The sequence below is a fragment of the Falco cherrug genome, chromosome 16 (assembly GCF_023634085.1).
Source record: "Falco cherrug isolate bFalChe1 chromosome 16, bFalChe1.pri, whole genome shotgun sequence".
NCBI classification, from domain to species: domain Eukaryota; kingdom Metazoa; phylum Chordata; class Aves; order Falconiformes; family Falconidae; genus Falco; species Falco cherrug.
Window position 1 is genome coordinate 4,425,587 of NC_073712.1, and position 18,336 is coordinate 4,443,922.

The 18,336-nt window shown below is 65.7% G+C and overlaps 2 protein-coding genes across 5 annotated transcripts; one reads left to right on the forward strand and one right to left on the reverse strand.

Annotated features, from left to right (window-relative positions):
- The first annotated feature begins 2,524 nt into the window (after window positions 1-2,524).
- On the forward strand, window positions 2,525-6,475 carry SMPD2 (sphingomyelin phosphodiesterase 2). The gene is made up of 10 exons (XM_055728074.1): window positions 2,525-2,614; window positions 3,050-3,146; window positions 3,699-3,775; window positions 4,004-4,097; window positions 4,186-4,275; window positions 4,654-4,736; window positions 4,954-5,086; window positions 5,160-5,264; window positions 5,352-5,508; window positions 5,733-6,475. The coding sequence occupies exons 1-10, from the start codon at window positions 2,565-2,567 to the stop codon at window positions 6,074-6,076; spliced, it is 1,230 nt and encodes a 409-aa protein (XP_055584049.1). The 5' UTR covers window positions 2,525-2,564; the 3' UTR covers window positions 6,077-6,475.
- Window positions 6,458-17,004, reverse strand: MICAL1 (microtubule associated monooxygenase, calponin and LIM domain containing 1). 4 transcript variants are annotated; one of them, XM_055728063.1, is made up of 25 exons: window positions 16,169-17,004; window positions 15,816-16,094; window positions 14,828-15,035; window positions 14,601-14,717; window positions 14,302-14,400; window positions 14,068-14,223; window positions 13,766-13,866; window positions 13,234-13,491; window positions 12,208-12,323; window positions 12,008-12,134; window positions 11,689-11,761; window positions 11,064-11,214; window positions 10,803-10,990; window positions 10,582-10,691; window positions 10,447-10,518; window positions 10,272-10,349; window positions 9,750-9,918; window positions 9,581-9,663; window positions 8,986-9,472; window positions 8,785-8,864; window positions 8,564-8,662; window positions 8,353-8,446; window positions 8,170-8,269; window positions 8,013-8,086; window positions 6,458-7,906 (listed from the first exon to the last, which is right to left on the reverse strand). In XM_055728063.1, exons 2-25 carry the CDS (start codon window positions 16,074-16,076, stop codon window positions 7,776-7,778), a joined length of 3,432 nt encoding a protein of 1,143 aa, XP_055584038.1. In that variant the 5' UTR covers window positions 16,077-16,094; window positions 16,169-17,004; the 3' UTR covers window positions 6,458-7,775. The 4 variants fall into 4 exon arrangements, with proteins under 4 accessions (XP_055584038.1, XP_055584039.1, XP_055584041.1 ...); XM_055728064.1 differs by having other exon boundaries at window positions 10,447-10,497; window positions 16,169-16,308; XM_055728066.1 differs by lacking the exon at window positions 10,272-10,349 and having other exon boundaries at window positions 10,447-10,497; window positions 16,169-16,308.
- Window positions 17,005-18,336: the final 1,332 nt, after the last annotated feature.

The window sequence follows — 18,336 nt, forward strand, 5'->3', positions numbered from 1 at the left end:
CGCAAAACCCCTTGGCGGGGTGATGTTTCCCCAGCGCCAGGCGTTTGGATGCCACGTCCCGTGGTGCTTTGCTGTGGTTTGTGCCACCGGTGATGGATTTGCTTGGGAAAGGTGACGGGTGGCTTAGCTCACCCCGTGGCAAATGTGTCCCCGCGGTATCGCTGGCTTCAGGGACACGTATTTCAGGGGGTTGCATCCTTGCGCATGGCAGGACCGAGTGATGGAGGGCTGTGTCTGTCCTACCAGTGGGAAACAGTCCTCAAAGCCTTGCTCATGGCACCTGGGCTGGTGGGTACCGTACACCCCATCCCAGGGCCAGGGCACCCAGAGACAGGTTTTAACACCCTTTTCCCCCTTTCTGCAAGTCAGACCGCCGTATTTAGGTGCCCGTTCCCATGGCCCCGAGGGCAGAGCCGGTGGCCAAACCCCGATGCCATTAGGGCCAACGGCTCTGCACATCCCAGCACCTCCAGGCTCAGCTGCTTTATCAGTGATGCACAAATCCTGCTCCCACGGCTATCCAGCCCGGCAAACCTCCGTCCTGCTGCTGTCCCTCCGAATGGGATGATGTCCCCAAAGGCAGTGGAGGGACCTGCAGCCCCACTCCTCCTGCTGCCACCCCCTCCCCTGCTCCACGACATGGCTGGGGAGATCCCGCATGGCACTAAGGGGATCCCGCATGGCACTAAGGGGATCCCGCATGGCATTAAGGGGATCCCGCATGGCATTAAGGCAGCCGACAGACTTGTTTCTACTCAGGCTCCCTGTGGAGCTAATCCAGCCTGGATCATGCGCTGGGAAAGGCAACAAAACACGCGCAGGATCCAAAAAGGGAACTCGGCGCCGTGAGCATCACTGCTGTCCCTGGGTACCAGTCACTGCCGAGGCCACCGCTGCCCCCGGAGCGGGATGCGGGACGTGTGGGGGCTGGGCCGGGAAGGAGGCGGCCTTGGAGCGGGAGAGCTGGTCCCAGTATCGTCAGCTGCCGCCCTTCCCAGTCCGGGCCCGACCGGGATGAGGAAGCAGCAGGAGCGGGGAGCAGGCAGTGCCCGCGGGCCGCGGCATGCTCCGGGGTGACCGGGAGGGTGTCCCGGGGGGGTGGGCTCCGGGGGCGGGTGCCACAGGCCTCCGAGGTGCTGGGGGGAGCCTGGAGGGGGGGGAGCTGCTGGGGTGTCCCGCGGGGGGGTGTGGGGGGAGTGGGGGGGTGTGAATGGGCACCCCCAGCCCCAGGGAAAGAGCCGAGTGAGGCCCCCCCGCCCGCCGCTATCCCCGTGCAACGCCCGCGGGACCCCGCCCCGCCCGGCCCCCCCGACACCCCCCGCCCCGCCATCCGGGCCCCGCCCCCCGCGCCCCGCGCTCCTGCCCCGCCTCCCGGGCCCAATCTCCCCGCCCCACCGCATGGGCCCCGCCCCCCGCCCCCGCCTCGCCACGCCTCCCGGGCCCGGCGCCCCCCCATCTGCCCCAGTCCCCCCGCCCCGCCTCCCAGGCCCGACCGCCCCGCCCCGTCCCCCGCCCCGCCCCCCGGCACCCCCCGCCCCTCCTCCCGGGCCCGACGCCCCCCCCCCATCTGCCCCGTCCCCGTCCGCCCCGCCCCCCGGCACCCCCCCGCCCCGCCCCCCGCCCCGCCCCCCGCCCCGCCGCCCCGCCTCCCGCGCCGGCCCCTTCCCGTCCCGTCCCGCCCCGGCCCCTTCCGCGCCGCTCCGCTGCCTGCCGGGACGCGTAGTCCCGCGGCCCCGCGCTGCTCCGGCCCGCGCCAGGTCCGCTCCGCTCCCCGTCCCGTCCCGGTCCCGTCCCGGTCCCAATCCGCTCCCGCTCCGCTGCCGGCCCCGCCGATGGCTCCGCGCCCCCCGCCTGTTGCCCGCTCCCTCCCCCGGTTCCGCCTGTTGCTCCGCGCTCCCGGCCCGGCCCCGCGCCCGCTGCGCTCCCGGTCCCGCGGGGAGCTGGGAGGGGGCGCGCCCGGGGTGGGCAACGGGCCCCGGCGGGACACGGGGGGACACGCGGGTGTTAGCGCGGCGCAGGGACGGGATGAGCCGCCCGGTAACCCCGACCGGGCAGAGCCCGGCTGCCTGTGCCGGCTGCCTGTACCCCGCTGCGGGACCCCGCTGCCTGCTCCCCCCGCTGCCTGCTTCCCTCTCCGCCCTGCTCCCCTGCTGCCTACCCCCACCTGCTGCCCGTACCTGCTGCCTGCCCGTACCTGCTGCCTGCCCCCTTCTGCCTGCCCTCCGCTGCCCGCACCCCTCTGCCCTGCTCTGGAACCCGGGTTAAAGTCCACCCAGGATCACAACTCGCTGACAGAGGCTGTGAGCCCTGCACCCCATCCCTGCCTGTCCGCGGGGTGCAGGGCCCACCCGTGGGGCTGGGGTCCGTGGGTCCCTGAGGGCAAACTGGGGTTTGGGATGGGGGTCTTGTGGGTGGGAGAGGAGGGGACGGTGTGAGCTCCTCCAGCGCTCCTCCCTGCCGGCCTTTGCCTCGCCGGGGCTGCCTGGCTCCCCGGGGCTGTCACCCCCACCTGCTCCCTGCAGGACCCCCCCTGCCCGGCGCTGCCCCCCGGCCCCCTGTGAGCGATGGAGGCAGATCCCACCCTGCGGCTCCGCGTCTTCGACCTCAACTGCTGGTGAGTCCCGAGTTCGCCGGTGCTGCATGGGTGGGTATGGGGGCACCTGCCCCGGGAGAGGGGTCCCACCTTGGGGTCACCTTTGTGTCCCCTTCGTTTCGGGGTCACACCACTCTCCCAGCACCAGAGGGTCCTGAGGTGCCTGGCTGGGTGGTGCCCCCCCTCCTCTCTGTGCCTGCTCCCCCCGGAGACGGGTCCCCCATTTGCACCCCCACCAGGGATGAGCTGCCTGGGTTCTGCAGGCAGGACGAGCTGTCCCCAAACAGCCTCCCTGCATGTCCCCATGTCCCCACATGGCCCTTTCCCCTTCCCATCTCCCCCAGTCTGCATCCTGGCTGTACCAGTACTGGGGCCCACTCTCCCCCATTTTGGGTCCTGGCGTGCGCTGACATCACCCTGTCCCCCCAAGCTGTGACCCCCACCCCTCTTGGGCAGGGCCATCCGCTACCTGAGCAAACGGCGGCAGGAGCGTGTCCGGCTCATCGGGGACACGCTGCGCCAGGAGGGCTTCGACCTGGTGCTTCTCCAGGAGGTGAGAGCAGCCGCGAGCCGAGCGCGCCGGTTCCCAGCCCGGGAGATGAGCCGAGCGCGCCGGTTCCCAGCCCGGGAGATGAGCCGAGCGCGCCCGTTCTCAGCCCGGGAGATGAGCCGAGCGTGCCCGTTCTCAGCCCGGGAGATGAGCCGAGCGCGCCCGTTCTCAGCCCGGGAGATGAGCCGAGCGCGCCCGTTCCCAGCCCGGGAGATGAGCCGAGCGCACCGGTTCTCAGCCCGGGAGATGAGCCGAGCGCGCCCGTTCTCAGCCCGGGAGATGAGCCGAGCGCGCCCGTTCTCAGCCCGGGAGATGAGCCGAGCGCACCGGTTCCCAGCCCGGGAGATGAGCCGAGCGCGCCCGTTCTCAGCCCGGGAGATGAGCCGAGCGCGCCCGTTCTCAGCCCGGGAGATGAGTCGAGCGCACCGGTTCCCAGCCCGGGAGATGAGCCGAGCGCGCCCGTTCCCAGCCCGGGAGATGAGCCGAGCGCGCCCGTTCTCAGCCCGGGAGATGAGCCGAGCGCGCCCGTTCTCAGCCCATCCCACTGTTCTCCAGGTGTGGAGCGAGCGGGACTACAGTGACCTGAAGGCGAAGCTGGGAGGCTGCTACCCCTTCTCCCACTACTTCCGCAGGTGAGAGGGGCCAGGCCAGCCCCCCGGGGATGCCCGTGGGGCAGTAGCAGGGCTGTGCCCCATCCTCGGTGTTTGTCCCATGGGGAGATGAGTGCGGGTGCTGTAGGTCACCTCTGTCACCGTGCCTGGAGGGTGGGATGCTCATGGGAGCACAGCGGGACACGGGGCTGGGGGGCGGCAGAGGTTGGGGGCACCATGCGTCCTCACTGTGCTTTCCACCTCCCGCAGCGGGGTGATCGGTAGCGGCCTCTGCGTCTTCTCCAAGTTCCCCATCCTGGACACCCTCCTCTACCAGTACTCGCTGAACGGGTACCCCTACATGGTGAGTGGGGCGGGGGGCACGTGGTGCTGCGGTGTCCTGCCCCACGGAGCCTCACCGGCCCTTGCCTGCTCCTCTGCCCCTCCGGCAGCTCCAGCACGGGGACTGGTTCTGCGGCAAGTCCGTTGGGCTCGTCATCATTAAGATCTCCGGGATTATCTTCAACGTCTACGTCACCCACGTGAGTGCCCCAGGGAAGGACCTGGCACTGGGGGCGGGGGGGGCATGGGGATGATGGGGAGGGGGGGACAAGTGGCCGTACCCCTCCTTTGCTGTCCCCTTGCTTTAAGCACTGCTCTGCGCCATCTCTCCTGGGGCTGTTTAATGAAATACTGCTCTGGAGGGGGGCTGGGGTGGCGGGGAGGACAGGGACCCACAACTTGGCCGTGCAGTGGGGTGAGCATCTCAGGCTGATGAAGACTGAGGGGTCGGCCAGACCCCCAAGGGACCGTCTAGAGGGGCTGGGGTGGGTTTGCAGGGAGCCTAGGAGCAGGGCAGGTGCCAGCATGGGGGTCATGGCTGCTTTGCCCCCCCTCCCCCCCCCCCCCCTTCTTGCCAGCTGCATGCCGAATACTGCCGGGAGAAGGACGCCTACCTGCCCCACCGCCTGGTGCAGGCCTGGGAGCTGGCCCAGTTCATCCGGTGAGCAGCCACGGGGTGTCCCACAGGGTCCCCCTCCGGCAGGTCCCCAGAGCGTGTGTGGTCACCCCTGCCCCTGGGGCTTGCACTGCAGAGAACTCCCCGTTGCACCAGTCCCAGTCAGGAGTAAGGCTGGGGAGCACAGGGAGGGGGGTCCCAGTCACCCCAGTCCGGTGCGGGGCAGGGTGGGGAAGGGAGCTAGCTGTCCCTGTCGCCACAGACACACCTCAAAGGCGGCCGATGTGGTGCTGCTGGGAGGGGACCTCAACATGCACCCCGAAGACGTGGGCATCCGGCTGCTGCGCGGCTGGACGGGGCTGCGGGATGCCTTTGCTGAGGCCACACGCTTTGAGGTGAGGGGCAGGGGGCGAGCAGGGTCCTGCGGCGTGCCAAGAGCCCCCCACCCACCCAGGTGCTTGGTCTCAGGGCTGTGAGGACGGCTGCACCCTTGTCCCCAACAACTGCTTCACCGTCAAGGCAGAGCTGCTGCCCTTCCCGCTGGGCATCCGCATCGACTACATCCTCTACAAGGTAAGGGGGGGGGGGACGGGCCTCGGCCACCAGCTGTGGGTGGCACGGGGGGAGGCACCCTCATGACCCCCCTGTCCCCTCCCCCAGGCCATCTCCGGCTTCACGGTGAAGTGCGAAGAGCTGAAGACCACCACGGGGACAGCCCCGGGCATGGACATCCCCTTCTCGGACCACGAAGCTGTGATGGCAACGCTGCACGTCCAGAGGCAGGGACAGGCTGTGGGTGCCAGCCTCGGCGCAGCTGGTGAGGTGGTGGGGTGCTGCTGGGGTCCCCCATGTGCCGGGAGGGCTGGGGGGTGGACTGGTGGAGCTGGATGGAGCTTTTGGGGATGTTTTCCCCTTGCTTAGGGCATCCCTTGGGGTGCTGCATGTGGAGAGGCACACGGGCAGGGCACAGTGGTGGGGATGGGGAGAAAAAGGGGTATTGGGGCGGGGGGTCCCTGCTGAGCTGCCCCTGTCTCCCCACAGAGCTGACGCTGCTGGACGTAGTGACGGAGGCACGGACGGAGGTCGGCGTGGGGCTGCGGGCAGCGCAGCGGCAGCGGTACTCCACGGGCAGGATGGCCGTGCTGGCCCTGCTGCTGCTGCTGCTGCAGGCAGTGGCCGCGCTGGGTGTGCTGGCGGGGCTGGCTGCTGGGCAGCCTTTCCCCAAGCTCTCCTTCTCCCTGCTGGCCTTCCTCGCCATCGGCGTCCTCCTCCTCTCCACCGGCCTCCACCTCTTCCACACCATGGAGGTGAAGATGCTGCAGGGCACCGAGGAGCAGATGCGGATGGCGCTGCGGGTGCTGCAGGAGCGGCTCAGTGATGGCTGAGCCGGGGCTGTGAGTGTCCCACGATGTCCCCTGGCCCATCCTGGCCCCTTTCAGTCCCTTTTTCTAGTTGACATCTGGTTTTAGGTGAGCAGCACTGCGGCCAGCTCGGTAGCACGGGTTTGACAGCTGCCTCTGCGTAAAATCAAGATTTTGGGGGTAGATTTGTTGCATATTGACCCCCATGGGAACCACGGAGGTGGGTTTTAATTGCTGGGTTTTTTTAAAACACCCTTTCTACCTGGAGGGACCTGCTGGCATGGCTGGGGGGCTCGTGAGGCTGAGCCCTCCCCTTGCCTGGGGCAGCCGTGGGGGCTCCCAGTGAGAGCTGGCGGCTGCTCCAGCAACCAGCTTTGAGTCGAATAGAAAATAGAAAATAAAAGATGGTATTTTAGCCCTTGGTGCCGGGCTGGGGAGGCTTTATTCGAAGGGAAGGGGGCTTGCAGCAGGATGGATGGGCTGGTACAGACACAAGGAGGAGGATGGAGGCACTGGGGGGGGGGAGATGGGATGAGGCTGAACGCGGGGGGGGTATTGCTAACAGAGGAGCCCCCTGCCCAACACAGCTGAGCTGCCGTAAGCACCATTTGGCCGTGGAGGCTACCCCACAACAACCAGGGCTCCAGGAGGTCTGAGAGGTCCCTACAAAGGCCAGTGGGGCATTGCCAAGCAGGAGAAACCCCAAAGGGGCAAGGACATGGCCACCAGTGTCCCTTGTCCTTGATGTCACACAGTGAGGGCCCTGGGCACAATCCCCTGGGGGAGGTGCTGGACAAAAAGCCCCTTCCCTGGCCCGGGGGGCCTTGCAGGGGGGGTCTGACCCTGGGTTCCTACAGCTGCTGGGGACAGTGTGGATGTGGCACCTGTGGTGGGATCAGCCCCATCTGTCACTGGCCCCACTTGCAGAGCCAGATGTCCCTGGATGACGTGGATGCCCTGGGTTAGGATGGATGCTCCTGGAAGAGGTGGAAGGTCCTAGGCGCGGATGGATGCCCTGGGTTAGCATAGATGGCCCCGGCTTGATGGATGTCCCTGAGTGCCTTCCAGGGGCTACTCCTGACACTGCCCCTCCACATTTGGCATCTCCGCTGTGACCTGCCTGCAGTGGCCACGGTCACATCCTTGCTGCTGGGAGCAAAGCCCTTCGGCGCCCAGGACACAGCGCTGGGCAGAGAGCGATGAGCCACCTCTCCCGAGGCAACCTCAGCTCGAGCACGAGGGGCTCTGCTGGGCCAAAATGCTTTCAATGCCCCAGCCGAGCCTCCGGGCAGTGTCCCCTTGGAAGGGTGATGGCTGTGGGACCTCCTGCCCTGGGTGACACGGCGCTTCCCCATGGGGCTTCTTCCTCCTGTAGCAAAGCCCAGGCAGAGCCGCCGCAGCCCCCCTGTTTCGTAGCCCGCTGCAAATCTCGTTTTCAAGCAAGCACAAGGCAAAGGCAATCCAGCCAAGCGCGGGGACGCCCTCTCTGCACCCCAAAACCAGGGTGCTCCTCGGTATCTCCCCACACGGACGTCCACCAGCGGGTCTGGCCCCTCCACGGCAGGCTTCGGCAAGCAGGGAGCTGGATTCGTCGCTGGTGCTGAGGCATCACCACCTTCAGAGGCAGCTCAGGGTGATGCTCAGCTGGCGGCGGGGGGGACGGACAGCACACCACTCCTGTCCCCCCCCAGGGAGGAACTGGTGGGTCCTGGGGCCACAAGGATCAGGCCCGCATCTCACTGAGCCGCTTCTCATCCTGGATGTGGATGAGGACGTTGCGTTTGTTCACCACCTCCAGCAGCTGTGCCAGGATCTCCTTCTCGGCCACGCGATCCGCAGGTGTCTTCAGGGATTCTGTGGGAGCAGGGGGCTGGAGCAGGGCCGGGGGGGGGGGTCACAGCCCTGGCCCCACTCCCTGCGCTGTGCACGGGGATCACCCGCAGCATGTGCTGGCGCTCACCCTCCTTGTTCATGTAGCACCGGAGCTTCTGGTCAAGCTGCCACTGCTGCTCCTCCAGCTTCAGCTCCTGCACACTGCAGGGAGGGGAGGGGGGGGGCTGGGGTGAGCTGAGCCCCCATGCCAGCCAGGCAGCATCCCTCACCCCCCCGAATCTTACCTGATCATGAGGTCTGACTCCTCGGACATCAGGCTGTTCTTCTGCTGGACCAGGTACAGCAGCTGGTTCATCCACTGCGTCTTCTGGTCGGTCGGGGTGCCTGCAGGGCACGAGGGGCGTGAGGGGTGTGCAGAGCCCCCCCCAGTCACTGGGGTGACAATGCCCCATCAAGCCTGGCCTTACCGTCCTCATTCCGGAGTAACTTCTCCAGCTTGATGCCCTGCTGCTCCAGCTCCCGGAATGTCACCTCGATCTCCTCCAGCCGCCTCTGGATGGTCTGTGAGGGAAAGGCAGAGCTCACCTGTGGGCCAGCACCTCCTGGCTTGTGGCTACCAGCAGCAGGATGGAGGGGACGGTGCCAGGCTGGGGACCTGGCTCTGCCCCATAGGGCTACCTGGGCTTTGCAGAACCGCTTCATCTGAGCTTCCCTGGCCCGGCGGGTCAGTGTGCGCTTCCAGGTGGGATATTTCTCCTCTTCCCCCAGGTCCAGGCCCTGTGAGGGGACAGTGACACGGGCAGGGGGTCAGTCCCTGCGCTGGGCACCGCCTGTCCCAGCAGGAGCCCGAGCCAGCACACCGGCTGGTGGGGCCAGTGCTGCTTGGGGAAAGCACTCACCAGCTCTGCCACGATGCCAAGGTCTGTGCCTTCCTCCTCCTCCTCCTCTTCCTTCTCCTCCTCGCTGTCGCCCTCCAAATCTGCCCCCCAAAAAAGAGCCATTTTGGGCCAGTGCCTCACGAGCAAAACGTGGGGGATGTCATGGTACCAGAGGGACCCAGAGCCCTGCTTGGCCAGAGGCTCCAGCTTGTTGCCACCTACCTTCCTCCATGGCCATTCCCGCCGCCTCCTCCTCCTCCTCCTCCTCCTCCTCCTCCTCCTCCTCCTCTTCCTCCTCCTCCTCCCAGGCACCTTGTCCCTGCCACAGGGAAGGGAGGGCCTTGGGTGCTTGGAGCCACCTACGAGCTGGCTTGGGTGGTGGCTCAGGCTCTGCTTCACCGGTGAGGGTCAGCGTGGACAGTTTGAGCTTCTCCAGCGGCGTGAGGACGATCTTCCTCCTGCCCCGGCTCTCCTCACCCTCCTCCACCGCCCCTTGGGGCTCCGCTTTGGGACCCTCCTCATCCCTCACATCTCCCTCGTGCTGTGCCAGCAGCTCTTGCTCTTCCGAGTCATCACCATCCTCCACTGCCCCAGGCTCTTCCTCCAGCTGTGGGGCTGCTGGTGGGGGCTGCAGGGGACAGGGTGCCCCCTCCTTGGGGGACACACATGGGCTCCCAGCATCCAAGGGCAGGTGGGCAGCAGCGGCATCCTAGGGCAGAGCCAGCAGCGGAGGGGTGATGCAGCACGGGGCCGTGCCAGAGCATCCCCCTCCACCTTCTGCTTTGCCTCCATCATCTACAGGCATTTAGTGACTTACCCCATTGGGCAGCGCCGGGGGCCCCTCCTGCTGCAGCTCCATGCTGGATGGAGTGGGGTAGTGAAGCGAGCAGTAAAAATGACCTGAGGGGGCCCCAAACCCATGTGATGACCTGCAAGGTGGCGAAGCCTTGCCCCCGAGCATCCCCTCTCCCCAAAACCTGCCTCACCGTCCTCCTCGTCGAAGGCGTAGTCGCCCAGGCGCAGGGTGGCCCCGCACTGCCGGCACTGGAAGCAGCCGCGGTGGAAGAAGCGTCCCTCGGCGCTGGCTCGCTCCAGGATGTAGACGCGGCGGCCGCAGAAGTAGCAGGCGTCGCTGCTCTCCCCACGGGCTGATGGCTGAGGGCGGAGAGAACAGGCTGGGGTGGCACCGGGGTGCTGGCCCCCACCCCTGCCCAGGGCTTTGCCAGCAGCCCAGGGGGCTCAGGGGGGACTTTTTCCTTCTTGCAGAGGTGGGTCTGGGCGCTCGGGACGGGTTTGCTGGCACCAGCAAGGGAGCGGCAAGTCTTGGCTCCAGAAAACCAGTTAGGTCAGGAAACAGGCAGGGAGGAGCCGGGAGCCCGTGGGCGTTTGCTTGCGCAGCCCCAGTCCCAGCCCTTGGCTCGGTCCCACCAGCTGCTGGTGCCCCCCAAGCGCCCACCTGCCCAGACCTGGGCCCCCCACCACCCCCCTGGGGTGACACGAGGACTGACCTGCCCTGGATCCATCATGGTGGTTTGCAGCAGCTCATGGGCACCGTCTGGATTGTCTCCATCCAGCCCCGTGTCCAGCTACGAGCAACCCAAGGGGAGGGTCAGCCCCCCACTCTCCCCCCGGGACAAGATGCACCCCAGAGAGCATCCCTGGAGGCAGCCGGGGCAGACCCACCTCAGCATCCCTGCGGATCCTCTTGGCCTCAGCATCCTTCTGGGCACTGTCCTGCAAATGCAAAGCGGGCGGCTGGGATGGAGAGGGGGACGTGGTTTTGGGGGTGTCACAAGTGGCTGGGTGGGGATCCCTCACCTGGGCACGCTTGTGTGTCAGGTGCCGGCTCTTCTGCAGCTTGCTGAGGAAGAGGATGGCCCCTCGTGTGCCACGGGGAGAAAGCGGCTTCTTGCTGATCTCCTCTGCCTCTGCACAGAGGGGACATGGCCATGATGGTGGGGCCCACCCTACAGAGGAGGGGGCACCCAGCCAGCCCTGGTGGGGCTTGGGATGGGAGAAACCCCCCCAAAATCTCACACCTGGAGTGGTCTTGAAAGCTTCATAAAACTGGCTGAGGTAGGTGATGAGCCCCAGGCGGTTGGGCTCTGTCATGGTGGCCATCTCGATGCTGGAGAGGACGGGCTGGATACCCAGCTCCTGCTCTGCCATGTCCAGCATCATCTGGTGGGTCTGGATGGAATCCTGGGGGTCCACGGCATTAAAGTCCCTGTGGTGAGACACGGGTGCTGTCAGGGTGGGCTCCACAGGGTGGGGGTCCCAGGGGGGTCCTGGGCACTCACACCAGGTCAGGACGGAAGCGGTGGACGAGGGCGCAGAGGGCCAAGCCGCTGGTCCAGGAGGTGGTGAAGTTGGTCACGGCCACGCCGCGGTACCCGGCTGTGCTGGCCTGGCACCAGCTCAGCAGCTCTTCGTAGGCGTCTCCGGAGGCCGCTGGGGAGGCAGCACACATGTCCCCATCCCAAAGCGGCAAAGGACACCCTGCCAGCCCCCTCCCCCCACCCAGAATCAGTGCTTTAGTGGGGAAGGAATCCCATGGGAGTGATCCAAGACCCCCCTCATGCACCTCCACCCCCCCAAGGCTCAATAAATGGGTTAATAAAGTATATATCAATATTTCATGGCTCAGCATCAATGTGGGCCAGAAGGAGGGGGACAGGCCCCCCCCCCCAAAAAAAAGGCAGCTGGGGGGCCATGGGCAGAAGGAACGGAAACCAGTGGTGCCACCAGGATGGAAACGCAGCCGCTGCTGGGAGGAGCGCAGCAGCCAGCTGGACACTGGCCAGGGCTCAAGAAAAGAGGGACGGGGAGGAAAATCAGGGCAGGAGCGGCTCTGGGAGGAATGGGGGTCCTGCTGCCAGGGGGGGGGGGGAGGAGGGGGGGCAGGGGAGGGCCAGCTGCTCCTACCGGTGCTGAGCCGGTTGTCACTCTTCCTTTTATGGTCCACCTCCACCATGCCCACGAGGTAGAGGTCCCGGACCTGCCGATGGGGACATGTCAGTGACAGGTCACCACCTGCACAGTGCCAGCAGCACCAGGCAGGGAGCTGGCCCCGGCAAGGGGGACACCCGGACCCCCCCAACACCTCCCCGGAACCACCCACACCCACAACAGGTAACGCATTAAATGTCCTGAGGACCAACAGCTTCAGCCTCACACCCTTTGGGGACAGGGGCCAGAGCAAATTGGTGTCACCCTGACCAGCGGGGGGGTGGGGGCTGGGTACCTGGCTGGCTTTGATGGACTGCAGGTTGATGTTGGGGTAGCGTGTGGCCGGATCGATGCTGTACTGGCTGATGTTCTTGTTGGTGTTGTCCGGGGAGGTCTGCGAGAGGAGCTGGTAGATGCTCTCCCTGGATGCAAGGGACAGGGCTGGGGTCATCCTTGCCCTCTCCGGAATCAGCCCAGCGGGATGGGGACACCCACCTCTCAGCCAGCACCTCCAGCGGGGAGGTCCCTGCTGCCCACCGCCGCACCATCCACGCCGCGTCGAAGGCGGCCAGGAAGCCCCTGGCCACGCCGGTGCCCAGCGGCCAGAAGGGCTGCGAAGGGAAAGGCAGAGCTGGAGCTGGGGGCTGGGAGGGGGCTGGGAGCTGCCGGGCTTGGCCAGGGATGAAAGCAGGGAAGGGCGGTGGGACGTGCAGGTGTCTCCTCCCCAGCCGGTACGGCTGCGTCTGGGGAGGAACTGGGCTGCTCCTCCACCCTGAACACACCCCAGATCGCCGGGGGGGCTGGGGAAGGGGGTAACCCCACCAAAGCATCCCACACCCCAGATCGGTGGGGAGGGGGGCTGGGGAAGGGGGTAACCCCACCAAAGCATCCCACACCCCAAATCGGTGGGGAGGGGGGGCTGGGGAAGGGGATAACCCCACCAAAGCATCCCACACCCCAGATCGGTGGGGAGGGGGGCTGGGGAAGGGGGTAACCCCACCAAAGCATCCCACACCCCAGATCGGTGGGGAGGGGGGGCTGGGGAAGGGGATAACCCCACCAAAGCATCCCACACCCCAGATCGGTGGGGAGGGGGGCTGGGGAAGGGGGTAACCCCACCAAAGCATCCCACACCCCAGATCGGTGGGGAGGGGGGCTGGGGAAGGGGGTAACCCCACCAAAGCATCCCACACCCCAGATCGGTGGGGAGGGGGGCTGGGGAAGGGGGTAACCCCACCAAAGCATCCCACACCCCAAATCGGTGGGGAGGGGGGGCTGGGGAAGGGGATAACCCCACCAAAGCATCCCACACCCCAGATCGGTGGGGAGGGGGGCTGGGGAAGGGGGTAACCCCACCAAAGCATCCCACTACCGGGATTTGGGGAGACTGCCCCCAGCGATGGGGTGCACCGGGCAGCCCGGTGCGAGAAGCGCCTACTAAAGGGGAATATATTGCAAGCGATGTATCTTGCAGGGAGAGGGGAAACAGGCACACAGCGGTGCTGCACGGAGGACCCTCACCTCCACCAAGCAGTCGCCCACCAGCCCGAGGAGCAGGCGGGCGCCGTTGTGCTCCCGCACCAGCGCCGCGTTCTCCGAGCGCGTCATGCAGGTGAAGTCGAACATGTCGACGTCTGGCAGGTCCCGGTGGTTGAGGGCAAACTCCAGGTCGGGCAGGGAGTAGTTGGTGGAGAAGTTGGCGGCTTCTTTGGCGTAGCTGAGGAGGGCATCTCGGTTCACGTTCTCCGGGGACAGGAGGCTCTCGATGTCCGATTTGTCCTGCAGGGATGGGGTGAAGCTGGGTGGGCTGTGGCTGGGGGGCTTTGCCCCCCCAGTCTGGGTGCAGCCTGCTCTGGGGTGAAGCTGTGCCACCAGGCTTGGGGCTGTGAGCCCCCCCAAAAGGATTTGTTCACGGCAGAGGCGACAGGCGCCGAACCCCCACCCCCATCCCAGGGGTACATGGTCAAACCAGCACCCAGATCTGCATCCTACCCTCCAGGCTTTCAGCTGCTGATTGCTACGGGACCCTGGGGCCGGATCCTGCCCTCCTCACCTGCAGGATGACGCCCTTCTTGAGCAGGCTCTGCTTCTTGGCCGTCATGACGAAATAGTGGGTGTCATCCTTATAGTAGACGATGTTTTCCAGATCGATGCCTGGGGATGGGGAAGGGGCTGAGCTGAGCCACCAGGAGCCCCCGCACCAGCTTCAGCCACCAAACGTCCCCTGGAGTGGGGTACCACACGGGGACATGCACCCCATCACACAGGGGACATCCCAGGGCTGAGCCTCCAGTTGCATCAGGTGGGGACAGGGACCCCCCAGCCCCCCCCTACGCCGGGGCTGGGACCACCCACCTGTTTTGTTGTAGAGATTTTGGAAGAACTTCTGGTTGTAGATTCGGGCCACGCCGCTGATCTCGGCCACCTCCACCTCAGCCCGGGTGTGCCGGTTGATGAAGTTGGTGGTGATGCCGATGGCCAACTTCCCCCGTGTCTCCTTCCGCTTGAACCCTGGGGGATGGGAGAGGCGTGAGCCCCCACCCGGCCCCCCATACCAGTCCCAGGGATGCAGGCACCCACTGCTGTCACCTTCGGGGACAAATTTGCCACCGCCAGCGGAGATGAGGACGTCGAACTCGTAGTGGCTGAGGGGAGAGGAGCTGGGCTGCAGCACAGCCCGCCACCCACCTGTGGGGAGAGGGACGGTCACCAGTGTGCTGGGTCTCAGCTGGGACCTGCTCTGGCAGGGGGGAGGATTACATCTCACCCCCCACCCCCCCTCAAAGGGCATGCCCTGGGCTAGCAGAGGCACCAGGGGGCTCAAAGCAGCCACCCACAGCCCTGCCCTTGTCCCCAGGGATGCCACCTACCCCACAGTGATGCCTTACCCTGTCCACCTGCCTTGCCCGCCGGGGGGGTGAGCCCCTTGAACTGCACGTTGATGTGCACCTCCACCCCCAGGAGAAGAGCCACCTTCAGCAGGATCAGCTGGAGCTGCCGGATACCTGGGAAGGGAGAGGGGCGCTCAGGGCTGCACCCCCGCTCCCTGGCTCCACAAAGTGGGGGCACCCCGGGGGTACGGAGCTTGCCCTGCCACCCCCACCCCAAAACTCACTGATGTGGTCCAGCGTGCCGGTGCAGAACTGCCCGTAAAACTTCTTGGCGCCCAGCGCCCGCAGGTCGTGGATGGTGAAGGGCCAGAGGTGCAGGACGTTGTTGCGGGAGAAGGAGTCCCGCTTCTCCAGCAGCACCACGCGGGCGCCCAGCAGCGCCAGCTCGATGGCCACCCGCAGCCCGCACGGGCCGGCCCCCACCACCAGGCACTGCGAGGGGACGGGCACCCCCCAAAAACAGGGGTTTGGGTAAATCCCCAGGGAGCTCAGCACCGCCACAGCCAGCTTCCCCCTGCATCCCTGGGTCAGGATCTGGCCCTCCCCACTATTCCCCTCTTCCCCAGGCTGCAAGCACTGCCTCTGCCTGAAAAGTGGGAGGGCGGGGGGGCTCTGTGGGGCGTTCCTGCCTCCCCAGCTGCCTGAACCTTGCCTTCTTCAGGAGTAATGGCAGCAATTAAAGGGCTCAGGGAGATAAGGCAGGCACGTCTCCCTCCGGCTGCAGCCCAGGCAGGGGGAGATGTCACCAGCAACAGGCTGAAAACCAGGACATGGGTCTGATCCCCTGGCAGCCCCTGTGCAGGGCTGGGCGGACAACGGGACACCAGCAGTGGGGAACAAAGCCACCAGCTCTGGGACAGGGGGACAGAAATAGGGACCCCCAGCCCCAGGGGTACATCCTAACCTGGCATGCTGCTGTCCCCTAGAAAGAGCTTAGCCGGTCCCTCTGCCCCTTTGCAGCCCCCCATGAGGTGTCCGCAGGAAGAAGCAGCTGGGAGGAGGAAGGATGCTGCTGGCTGGGTGACATCGAGGTGGCATCACACCACGGGGAGAGGAGCAGTGTTAATTAACACCCTGCCCCATTAAACCCTATCAACCTCCCACCTGGCACATCCCACATCTTCCCGCGGTTGGGGGCCAGGGTGCCTCAAGGGATGCTCTCATCCTGGGGACAAGGAGGGACCCAAACCCCGTGCCCCGCGTCCCCGGTACCTTAGTGCTGGCACAGGCTGTGCCTTGGTCATAGTCCTTGTGCCCGGCTTTCTTATCCAGCTTGCTCCACAGGGCCTTGGCACTCCAGTAGTTGAGGGCAGCCTTGAGGCCGTGGTAGAGCTGCAGCCCCCTGCCCTGCAGCCCCAGCTGCTGGCACAGCTCCCCGAAGCAGCCCAGCACCTCCTGGCACTCCCTGGCACGCAGGAACCTCTCGAAGGTGGCATGGGCAGGGTTGCCCGGCTCGTTGGTTGGCGTGCTCATCCTGCTTCACCCGGCAGCCTGGCGAGGGACGGCAGAGATAAGCGGGGAGGGGACCTTCCTGTCCCTGTCCTCAAACACATCCGATACCAGACCTGGTGTCCCGGTGCCAGGTTTCCCAGCCAGGGGTGCCGTTCGGTGCCGGTGCTACCGAAATCAGGGCTCTTTCTGGCAGTGGCTGGCAAAGCCTCCCCCGGGTGCTGCACCCAGCAAGCCACGGTGTCACCCTGCCACGGTGACGTCAGGGGACGGGACGGGGAGGGCTGCGGTGGCAGCAGGCGGCTTCCTCCATATGGTGTGTACCTGCAGCAGCCAGAGCAGAGCGAGGTGTTTTGAAGCAAAGAGCTGCTTCCTTCTCCTTCCCCCTCAGCCTTGCTGGGGGCGGGGGACAGTGTGGGAGATCCTGGCTTCAGGAATGAGCCAGAGCTGCCCCCAAAACCAGCAAAAGTCAGGCCTGGGCAGGAGGGAGCAGGGCTGGACTCATCCTGCCAGCCTGGCTTTTGCAGCCCCGGACTGCGGCAACTTGCCCTCCACCTCTGCCACCCCCAGCGCTGCGGAAGCAGATACGCACAGAGGAAGTACCGCTGGGGAAACCAAACAAAAAGCCAAACCACGGCACAAACAGCCCCATCACACCACAGAACCTATGGGAGGAGGGGTGCAGCACATGCCTCCGTGGGCACCCCAACATCCCCCCACATCCCGGCACCTCCCAGGGGACCAGCACCCCTTGCATCTGCCTCCCGCTCCCAGCACCGTCCCCCAAGCACCATCCCACGCCACCCTTGCCAGCCTGAGCATAAAGCACAAAGCTGTGCCCTTTCCAGCTGTTGTCACCAAACCCCAGGGCTGGAAAATCCTCCCCCTGCCCAGCAAAGCAGCCGGCGGCGCCGTGGCACTTCCAAGGAGGAAGCGATGGAAAAGCTCAGGAAGCCAGGGCGCTCCTACCTTTGAACCATCACTCTTTGCCCTTGCACTGCTCAGCGTTACTGGCAGGCACGTGGTGGCACCCCAAAGGCGGCAGGTGGCACCCCGAAGGCGGCAGCCAGCCCCGCAGCGGGATGCTGGGGGGGGAAGGATGACACATCCGAGCCAAGCCACCCTCCACGGGGTGGAGGAGAGGAGCTGTTTAAGCCTGGGCTTAAGTTTGGGCTGGAAAGCGCAAATTCTAGCTGGGTTTCAAGTTCGGTCTCGCTCCGGCAGCTTCCGGACACCCACGAGTGCTTTGCAAAGCACTTCTGCAGGTCACCTTCCCGCACCAGCAGCACAGGCAGGAAATCCTGGCGCTTTACCCTCTTCCTTGCTGGGCAGACGCAATGATAGAGCACCCAGCCAGGCCAGAGCTGGCACCCACCGGTCCCCAAAGCGGCAGCACAAGGACAGATGACACAACCGATGTGTTCATGGCAGGGCTCTGAGAGCTGGGGACAGATTTCTGCTTTTCCCCCTGAGCACTTCCAGCCCTCTGGCCCTGCCAGCAGGACAGAATGAGCCTGGGGAAACTGAGGCAGCACTGCAAACCTCACCGGAGTGTGCCAGCACGCTGTCCCATCAGCCACCCGTCCTCCTCCCACGGGAGGATGCCCAGGCAGCCCCGCTGGCTGGCCGGGCTCCAGTGCCCTGTGCTGCCCAGGCACGATGGATTTTCCCCCGGGAGCTCACGTTACCGCATTGGCACCTGCCAAGGCCACCACGCAGCAGCCCCAGGGTGATGGGGCAAAGGCAGCTGCCCAGGCTGGGAGCACCCACTCCAGCATCACCAGCCCCTGGCTCAAAAAAAAAAAAACCATCTTAAGGTCTTGATTCCCACCAGACATGGTGCCGGGGGGAGCGTGCCGCCCAGGAAAGCTTTCCAGCCCCAGCACTTTGGCAGGGAGGCTTGGAGGAGGCAGAACAACAAGTCCTGTGTTACACCAAGTTTCCTATGGAAACGATGCTCATGCCAGCACACCACGTCCCCTTTGGCACACTCAAACCCCCAGACAATTGCAAGCAAGGACAGAACACCCCCCCCCAGATACTCAGCTCCTGCAGCTTTCATGCAAATAAAGAACTTTCAGCCCACAAAGGCCAGTGCCAGTGAAGGCGGGTGCAGGGCCAGGCTGCCTCCAGCTCTGCTCTCCCCAGGAGCGCTTTTTGCATTTTTTCTCTTAAAACTGCTCCTCCAAGCTGGAGGGAGGAGGTGGGGAGGTTGTGGCCAGCCCTGACTCAGCTCCTGCTGGCTCTGGTTGGGGTGGCTGCAGACATACCTACAGGGACATCG

Coding starts and splice junctions, on each gene's coding strand:
- SMPD2 (XM_055728074.1), top strand. CDS start 2,565: ATGGAGGCAGATCCCACCCTGCGGCTCCGCGTCTTCGACCTCAACTGC. Junction 4,276..4,653: donor TCAACGTCTACGTCACCCAC/GTGAGTGCCCCA, acceptor CCTTCTTGCCAG/CTGCATGCCGAATACTGCCG. Junction 4,737..4,953: donor GAGCTGGCCCAGTTCATCCG/GTGAGCAGCCAC, acceptor CTGTCGCCACAG/ACACACCTCAAAGGCGGCCG.
- MICAL1 (XM_055728063.1), bottom strand. CDS start 16,076: ATGAGCACGCCAACCAACGAGCCGGGCAACCCTGCCCATGCCACCTTC. Junction 14,401..14,600: donor GGGCAAGGCAGGTGGACAGG/GTAAGGCATCAC, acceptor CTCTCCCCACAG/GTGGGTGGCGGGCTGTGCTG. Junction 14,224..14,301: donor TGGCAAATTTGTCCCCGAAG/GTGACAGCAGTG, acceptor CCCATCCCCCAG/GGTTCAAGCGGAAGGAGACA.